General features: G+C 33.5%; 2 protein-coding genes across 2 annotated transcripts; one reads left to right on the top strand and one right to left on the bottom strand.

Moving 5' to 3' along the window:
- Nucleotides 1–2,047: 2,047 nt before the first annotated feature.
- LOC130662538 (uncharacterized) lies at nucleotides 2,048–5,180 on the top strand. Its single transcript, XM_057461430.1, has 4 exons — nucleotides 2,048–2,467; nucleotides 3,902–3,939; nucleotides 4,208–4,290; nucleotides 4,493–5,180. Exons 1-4 carry the CDS (start codon nucleotides 2,254–2,256, stop codon nucleotides 4,620–4,622), a joined length of 465 nt encoding a protein of 154 aa, XP_057317413.1. The 5' UTR covers nucleotides 2,048–2,253; the 3' UTR covers nucleotides 4,623–5,180.
- Nucleotides 5,181–6,067: 887 nt separating this feature from the next.
- LOC130662537 (prostaglandin E synthase 2-like) lies at nucleotides 6,068–8,974 on the bottom strand. The gene is made up of 5 exons (XM_057461429.1): nucleotides 8,536–8,974; nucleotides 8,216–8,406; nucleotides 7,736–7,936; nucleotides 7,414–7,531; nucleotides 6,068–6,441 (listed from the first exon to the last, which is right to left on the bottom strand). Exons 1-5 carry the CDS (start codon nucleotides 8,917–8,919, stop codon nucleotides 6,289–6,291), a joined length of 1,047 nt encoding a protein of 348 aa, XP_057317412.1. The 5' UTR covers nucleotides 8,920–8,974; the 3' UTR covers nucleotides 6,068–6,288.

The following is an 8,974-nucleotide window of genomic DNA, read 5'->3' as shown; positions in this document are numbered from 1 at the left end:
AAAGTATGGGTCTATGGAAATAAAAAAGAGAGTTGGCCTTTAAATCTAGGGTTTAAAATTAGTACGAGTTGTAGATCAGCAACTTTTGCTGTGATTAGCTAGCTATATGCAATACCCAAATCCCTCTGCACCAAGTTTATCCTTATTACATCCTGCGAAGTCTTTCTTGGTCTCCCTCTGGGCTCTGCTCCAGGTGTTATCAAGTGTCCACACTTTCTTACACAATTATCCTCCTCCATAGCGTTTTAAATATATTCATAGGGTTTCTTACTTTACTTACTTGTGTTGACTTTTGATGAGATCATCAAGGTGACAATGGGTTGCCGCCTTTAGCAAAGCTTCTCACTCCAGGATTCCAGCCTGAAATGAACGTAAAGGGCACACTCGTTCGGGGTCCAGCTTGGATGGAGAGTCCTAGAGTATTTAATGCTCATTTTGAGCTACACAGACCCAATAAGAGCCTGCGCTCTACTAAACAACTCCTGGCAACATCCAACAGCCCACACAGTGTGCCACCCCAATTTCCCTCACATGGCTTGGGTTAACTTGGGGCTATGATAACATTCACACACCCATGTTGAATCGTCGTCAAGGGGAATCGAACCCCAGTCTCCCGCACAGAGTACGAGAGCTATAGCCACTAATCTACGGCACCACGATGTCCATAATATACATCCAATTAGCTTTCTGACGGTTTCAATGAGTGACAGGATGTATTCTGGAAAGGTGCAAGTGTTGCTCATTATAACATCTAGGTCTTTAACATGCAACTTTGAAGGAATTGGCAAAACTAATTGATTTAGGTATTGATAATCTGTGTGATGTTCCATTTTACCATAGTGGATAAGCTCAAACCTGGAGTTATTAAATGACATGTTATTTTGCTCAGCCCATTTATTAACCTATATTTAAATATATCTGTAGATTTTTATCTGCAGCTTCTGATTTGAACACCAATCCGTGTATCATCTGCAAATCTTTGTAGGAATGATGTTCAGATATTGAGTCTATATCTCCAATTAGTATTAGGAACAGTAGGAGTCCCAACACTGATCCCTGAGGGACACCAGACAGTACAGGTATTGGCTTGGATTTAGTGTCATTAACTTTAACAGGGTGGTGTCTATTGGTGAGAAATGAATGGATCCATTTGACAATGTTACGACTGGCTCCCAGGTTGGCTAGTTTTGCTAAAACAATCTGAAAGTTGACTTTGTTGAAGGGTTTTGCAAAATCTAGATTTATCACGTCAACATTGGATCCATCTTCAATTAATCCAAGGATTTTGTCAGAAGTTCACGAAGGCAAGATTTACCCTGTCTGAAACCATGTTGAGATATATTGAATAGATTTTTTTTCTTTGAGATAACAAGTAATACCGTATTTTAAAACCATTTTTGAAAATCTTGATTACATGTGAGGTCAAAGCAATTGGCCTATAGTTTGATGCTTGCTTGATAATTCAAAGATTGCTTCTACAAGGTCATTTTCATCAAAGACCAACTCACACACACTCACAGTGAATCTCGATAACAAGTTTTCAATATTGTCAGTCAGTGTTTTTGGTACGCTGAATGCAGAACTAAATTGGGTTGAAAGAAGTTCAGTCATCTCTTTAGGTGATGATACTATTTCATTTTTTGCACCATTCTGCAAGGGACCAATAGTAGATTTCACTTTGAAATATTCCTTAGGATAATTAAAGAAGTAATTTGAATTGTTTTTATTGCTTTGACAGCTTTATATATCTTCTTCGTACTTTTTTGACTACCTGTATGATTCAGCTAGAGCTTTTTCAATAGTGATAAGTTTGTCACACAATTCCTTTTTTCTAGATGGAGATGTTACCTTCAAGAGAATTTTTTGTTGATTCTTCTTCTTCGCATTAAGTTTTTTCGTTCTCTTGGATAAAATTTTTTGATTATTTTTATAACTTCTGTAATGGAACATATACCTTAACACTGTCATAACAGATAGTATAAAGAATATCAACTGTTGACAATTCTTTAAATTCCCTATGCCAGTTTTGACCTGCTAGGCTTGCATTGACGGCATCCCAGTTGATATTTTTGTTGTAAAAGTTCAATTTGTTAAACGCCTCTCTTGGTTTTGTGAGGTTTATCATCGTACTTATGTTTGTGTTTCCATTTTACAGTCAATAGTGATTTAATTTTTATTCTTAGAGTGACATTTCACATGCTGCTTACAATAAGAATATGTACATAAAAAAGAATTGATCTAAAATATATTGTTATGGATAATATTGTTAACATATGTTGGAGAGTTTGCCAAATTTATGTTGTTGCTGTTTTTGTATCACATTTGATTTGTCCAGTTGGTGCAGTCAGTAACAAAACGAAGCCAATTACAATGACTACATCATCAACAACAACAACAACAACAACAACAACAACAACGAAAAAAACAGAGGCACTAAATTCAACAGCTGTAACAACAACACACAGAGGTAATAATAATTTAACAGATATATACATTTTAATATAAAGATTTAGCTAAAACAATGCAGAATACTATTTTATCAAACAGAATAATATTTTTTGCTACGTTTCCTATAATTATTGTACCAGTCAAAACAATTTTCAAGTTATACCATCAAGCTTTCATTCCAAGCTCCTTCCTCGCCAGCCTTTTGAATGTGCAATACAAAGTGCTTACTAAGGGTGGAAACCAGAAATGTAACATAAAAAGCCGCTATATCCCAAATGGAAATTTAATTAAGGTGGTCTGAGTTATTATTGAAATCTTATTTCTTTACAACTATTATAAAACAATCCCATTTTTTGTAGTGTATATAATTAGCTCCTCTAATAATTTGGATCTTTTGGATAAATTTCAATTGGGAAATAGCGGCTTTACGGCTACTGAGAATGCTGGATTGTACCTGTTACTTAATGATCTCTACGTCATCACGAGATAAGCCTTGACTGTGCTGTATGGACACAGGTCAATTTAGTGACATTGACTCTTTTTTAAAAGAACAAAGAAATTAATTTTAATAATTTTTTTTACTTTATTTCCAAAAAAACAAAAACAAATAATACTGAAAGAAAGACATATCTTATAATACTTCCTCTGATTTTATCACATATAACACACCCCACTAACATGCACATAAATTAACTAAGACTTTCCCAATAGGTTTTCTTATAAAAATACAGAAAGGTTTTTTAAGGCCCAGTGGAAAAGAGATTTGAGTAATTTCGAGATTGGAATTATTTATTCGACATATGAGAAAAGTGAGACCCTATACCGTATGTGATACCCGAGACCCAATACCCTGTTACCGAGACCCGAGACCCTGTTTTTTTTTTTATTTATTAATTTTCTTTCAGCAATGTATTATTTTGATTTAAACTCACACATAAAAAAAACTCATAATTGCAGAGTACAGTTCTATATTGCTGTGGATAGGACAAAAATTACAAAACATATATATATATATATATATATATATATAGTAATAGCTGAAAATATATACAAGCATGAAATGAAAGTAGAACACATATATAAGCAACAACAAAGCCAAGGTAAAAACACATCTCTATATAATATTAATAAGCATGAACAAATTGTATACATAGCATAGTGCATAACGTAAAATATGTGAAAACATAGAGGTATATAGTAGCAGCAGGGAGGGAGGAGGAAGATTGACCACCACTTTACCGTGAATAAACTTTTACCGAAATTAAGGTTAATAAATTACTGCTAATGGTTCACTACTAAATATGGTTTGTAAAAATGTGGTCTAATATTTTGTAGTGTTGTAAGTGTTTAATGAATAGAGTTTCTTAAAACAAATATGATGTTTATACAAAAGTGACATAACTATTTTCCAGGATAGTGTCTTGTTTTGTAATGCTAAACTTTCATTTTTTAGCTATACCTGAAAATGTTGCACTTAGAGCTTTCTATGTGGTAAGCGATACTTTTTATCTATATAAATTAACCTCTGCTTTTATTCAGGGTGGTCACACCTAAGATCTCCTAAATAACTAAAAATAGAAACTCTCCTAAAATAGATAACACAAAATTTGAACGCAAAATTTTAATATCTCCTAAATGTATTTTCGTTTTTGTTTTTTTCTTTCTATATTACTTTTCATTGTCACGTCTTAAAAATGGGTTGACTAACACAGTCAATATTTTTAGTATTCTCATCTGAGTGTAATATGGCTGTCTTTAGATTGCCGCTATATCGGCTTTGGTTTTAGTATATTTTATTCTTCGTTGGATTTGTTCTCGGAGACGGAAAAATAGAACGAGAAGGTAAGAAGTTTTTTATTTTTTTGCGGTTTTTATTCTGTAGTTTTTACAGGATATTCGTGAAAAAAGATCTTCATGTATGTCAACTTGACTAATTCGAGAAAATTAATCTTCGCGAAATGCATTTTTCTACCTCGCCATAATAAATTTCGCTAAAATTAGTCAACAGTTCTTTGCGCGCGTCTCATGTTCTGTTTTTTTTTAGATATGGTATGCTTAAAGATTCGTCCCGTGGTGATATGGAATTACATCCGTTATCTGAAGGAGATGATGACGATGATGACGATATGACATTGTTTGATGTCAGCCAACAAAGAAATCAAAGAAAACGATAGTATATGTTCTTAATGTGATCGAAAGCTCGTAAAACAGGCCGGTCTTGCTTTTATAAATTACACTTTATGTCGAGTTTATTTCTCGTGTGAATTATGACTTGAGTCGTACTAATTTCGCGCGTAATTATTTTCGCTCGTTCGCGCAAAGAAGTTTTTTAATACTCGAAATTTAACACGGAAAAAATTATCACAAAATGAAGTACAGTGAAGTCTGTCTAAAGCAAGCACTATTGCTGAGAAAGTTTGGTACAGATTTCTGCGAGAAATTTTTTTGTGTGACTTGAAATCAAACAATCCGTCCCGAGTATTAGTGTCCATCATAGAGGTCTCCGTCGTAGAGGTCTTCATGATCTTTTTAAGTAGCTATAAACATCTCTAGGTTTCGTAAAAAAACGCATCTATATTTTGTTTACTAGTTTTCCTTGTTTTTGTGTGGAGATTTAAACTTTTAATTTTTAAATAATAAGCGCGAAAAACTCAGATTTGTTGTCATTTTTTGCAGGATTTGTATTTATGTGTATATATATTGTTTTAGTCAGGAAAGATATTTGCAAAATACGCGTGTTTTTTTTTATTTGACCCGGGACAAAGCGATTTTTACCACAAATATAAGTAAGGTTAGAACCCTTGCAACCGTCGCGTCCCAGCAATCATCCTGTCTTGTCTCTCAGATCATAAAAACAGCTCCGGAGTCAAAAATTTAAATACTTGAACAGAGCGCCAAGCCTCGATAAATTTGCTAGAAGCATTTAAGTTAGATTGTCTTCCTAACAGTATATGTATTGTCAGGAAATTTGAAAAAATGTTAAGAGGTTATGAATGTCAACGATTTCTTTAATATGTCAGAGTTTTAGAAATCATTTTAACTTGGCAAAGGAAAGTGAAAAATGAGCAGTTAATATGTAGTGAACATTGTCTTTTAAAAAAGTGCTAAATTTCTTTGTATGTATTTTAAATTTAAGACATCCAGACACGTTCTTTTTTTCAAATTAGTCACCAAATAATGTTAGTTAGATTCCCCCCCCCCCTCCGCGTAAAAGTGACTAAACTTTGAGTAATTGAGTTTTGACTAACGACCCCTACTTATATGCCTCAACCCAAGTAAGTAGGGAAGTTTTAACATCCTTAGGTATTTCATTTCAACGCTTGGTTCTTCTTCTCTAAATATCAATTTCAGATTTGCTAAAATTTCTTGTACTAAACTTAGCGTAAGCGTTACAAAAAATATATGCGTTAGGCTCAAAACATTCGCAGGAAACGACCAAAAGTTTTGGTCTCACATAAGTTTAAATACGCACAAACGAAAACTCCTTGGGTTGTGAGTATACATGCAAAAAAATTGGTCGACAGAGAAGATATAAATTCTTACAAGCTCGTCTAGTGACGGGGCTGGCCGGGGAAGGAGGGGAAGGGTATACCAACGATACAAAATAACACATTTTAACTTTGTGAAGATGAGCCTGTTGTATTCTTGTATGGATATATGAATCTGTCTACTGTATAACTAATTCGACTAAAACAGTATTTTCCCCCCTGATATAATTTAATATAAGGACTCTAAACATCTTCATTATTCCTCCCTAAAATTCACTATGGTCAATTCGCAGGTGATTGTTTTCTCTTCAAAAAGGTTTGTGGATATGTGACTATTTTCAACTACGCGATCTTAGTTCTCGATAAGCCAGTCTTTTTGTTTGGCGCCAGCATGTGACTCCACTTGTATTTTCATTTCTTGATACCAAGATAAAATGTTAGTATTTTTCATCAAGTCATCAAACGCATCCAAACCTTCAATTGCGTGGATAACACCATACATGTTCTAAAAAAAATCAACAATTATTTAAATCTAGAAAGAAATAGCTCAACAAAACTGAAAGAAAACATTAAAAAATAACTAGTCGTTAACCCGAAAAAAACACGGGTTCGCTTGTACTTTTTATACCACATTGCGGGCGCCTCGCTACCTGCACAGCTAAGCTACCATTTTGCGTGACAGACAGACAGACAGACAGACGGACGGACGGACGTATACGGGCATTATATTATAGATAATTTTGCAAAAAAACATTTTTTTAAACTTTTCCGTGACTTTTCGAATCTCTACACTAGACTGGTACCGCTCAGTAGTCACTAGTCTTATAAAAGAACGGCGACAGGAGCCTATTCCAAAGTTTTGCTGGCTAAAGCCGCAAAGCAATATTCGCTTTACGGCGGTCTATTCTCATGAGAGCCCAGTAAAACGCCCGCTCTGAAGAAGTTTAAATGTGAGAGTTTTTTTGAGAATGCGACCGCGTCTACTAATCTGTCCGTCATATAGGGGATGTAATGTTTCACTGCATTTTTTAAGCTTAGTTCTAAATACCATAACTTTATTATGCTTCCGTCAAATTTTATTTGCACAATTATATTGGGATTGGAATAGCCATACAAAATCTAATGAATGCTACAAAATTCAGTTGAGAGAATTGTTATAAAAACAACTTAGAAAAAAGAGACTAAAATGTATTGGCATTCAACGGTGTTTTAATTGGGTTTTTATAAAGTTTTGACCCATTTGCAGATATTTCAATATTTAATAACATTTATATTTCTTCTTAAGTATATATTTTTACTTCAGAAATTTTCGCGACAAGAAATTTTAGTAAATTTTGCGCATATTCTCGTAAATAACTTTTTTACGCATTTAAATAAATTGATGAGTCCGACCACCAACCCCTTCTTTTCTTGTTTTCACAAAAATTAAGAGCGTCACAGTATTCAGTCTGTGAAATATGACATTCTAATTTCGTACCAGGTCAGCCAAATTAGGTGTTTTTCCCCCAAGAAATTTTCTTTTCTTTCCAACAGCTTTCGCCCAAACACGTGCTTCTGCGTACATACTTTCACGAACATCATCTTTCAAGTTGTACCTAAAAAGTTAAAAGAGGATGTTGAGAGACATATGTTTATATAGTAAACTTAGAACTACACCATTCCAAATTTAAGAATCGACTAAAAAGTTTGTCAAAAACTTTAAAAACAAAAAATTTTCTCTTGATTACCATTAATAGATCGAAAATTAAAAATATATAATATGTATGAAAGAAAAGAAAGGAATGAAATTCTAAAACTACTTTTTCTTTAATCTTTTTCCAATTATATACATTGCAACAGCGCCAGAATAGTACACCACAGTACGCTCAAAGGAGGAGAAATTGCCCACGTGGGTGATATATTCCATAGCTTGCAATGCTTCTCTCATTGTGCGGTAAATGTTTGGAGATAAGGTATGGATAAACGTATCATCCACCCATTTCCGCCATTTTGCTTCTTCTCTAAACACCGAATAAAAAGTGTTACGCAAAGACAGTCGTAAAATAATACTAACTGGTGTAGTAAAATTCAGTGTTATGTCGTTCGCATAATCTAAACCTAAAATTACGTAAATATCACTAAAGTTTTAGATTTTAGATCCAAACAATGGATCACTATTGTTTCCTCTTTTCATTAGAAATTAAAACTTTTTTTTAACTGTCACGATTTCACAACACGACGATGAACATTCATTTCCTAGGTAAATATAGGTTGTGTAAACTTCAGAAAAACATCATTACCTTACAGCTTTATGTTGCATGTCATTCAGTCCTTCCTGGTACATGATATTGTAACGATTTTGATATTCAACAACTTTCTTTTTCTTTTCTTGAGATTCTAACTTTGGGTAGTAAGTCAATAAAGTTTCAACATTGCCTTTACCAAGAAGGTGTGTCTTCAGGACGCTGATGATTAGGGATGAGTCATTTAACTACAACAAAATTATTATTTAAGTTTACAATGAATTGTAAAATTATGGTCAAGAATTGCACAGTATAAATCTGCAACATAAATACGCTGGATAAAGCAAAATAAAAACATAAAAATGTCATTCATGTACCTGATACTTGTCTGATTTTAGTATTGGAACTTTTTTATAGTCTGAAAATTTGATTTCATTTCGAAATACTGGATTAACTTCCACAATGTCATAATCAATGCCATAAAACTCGAGAAAAGTTCGTACTTTACAACAAAATGGACATGTAGCATATTGGTATAAGGTCCATTTGTCATTAGTATCATCTTCCTTTACTTTGTTGCATTCTGCAGAATAACAATACTTCATTAGACCATAACCAACAACAAAACCAGAAAACAAAGGCAGTGGAAACTTCACACTCTTTTTCACAGAAACACTAAAGTTTCTTACATTGTGTTTCAAATTTCCTTTAAGTAATATCTGTGATGTTTTCTTTACTTGACTTGCATAAAATCTCCACATTGTTTACCTATATGTATGTTTTGTAATCATATAGATGTTTTATACAAACAATTAA

The sequence above is a fragment of the Hydractinia symbiolongicarpus genome, chromosome 10 (assembly GCF_029227915.1).
Source record: "Hydractinia symbiolongicarpus strain clone_291-10 chromosome 10, HSymV2.1, whole genome shotgun sequence".
Taxonomy (NCBI): domain Eukaryota; kingdom Metazoa; phylum Cnidaria; class Hydrozoa; order Anthoathecata; family Hydractiniidae; genus Hydractinia; species Hydractinia symbiolongicarpus.
The sequence above is the reverse complement of the archived record's forward strand: the minus strand, read 5'-3'. Positions and strand labels throughout refer to the sequence as shown.

Excerpts from the sequence above, each read along its gene's own strand:
- LOC130662537 (XM_057461429.1), bottom strand. The coding sequence starts at position 8,919 with ATGTGGAGATTTTATGCAAGTCAAGTAAAGAAAACATCACAGATATTA. Across the intron at positions 8,407-8,535 it reads TAAAATCAGACAAGTATCAG|TTAAATGACTCATCCCTAAT; the intron begins GTACATGAATGA and ends ATTTTGTTGTAG. Across the intron at positions 7,532-7,735 it reads GGAAAAAGATTAAAGAAAAA|GTACAACTTGAAAGATGATG; the intron begins GTAGTTTTAGAA and ends TTAACTTTTTAG.
- LOC130662538 (XM_057461430.1), top strand. The coding sequence starts at position 2,254 with ATGGATAATATTGTTAACATATGTTGGAGAGTTTGCCAAATTTATGTT. Across the intron at positions 2,468-3,901 it reads TGTAACAACAACACACAGAG|CTATACCTGAAAATGTTGCA; the intron begins GTAATAATAATT and ends TTCATTTTTTAG. Across the intron at positions 4,291-4,492 it reads CGGAAAAATAGAACGAGAAG|ATATGGTATGCTTAAAGATT; the intron begins GTAAGAAGTTTT and ends GTTTTTTTTTAG.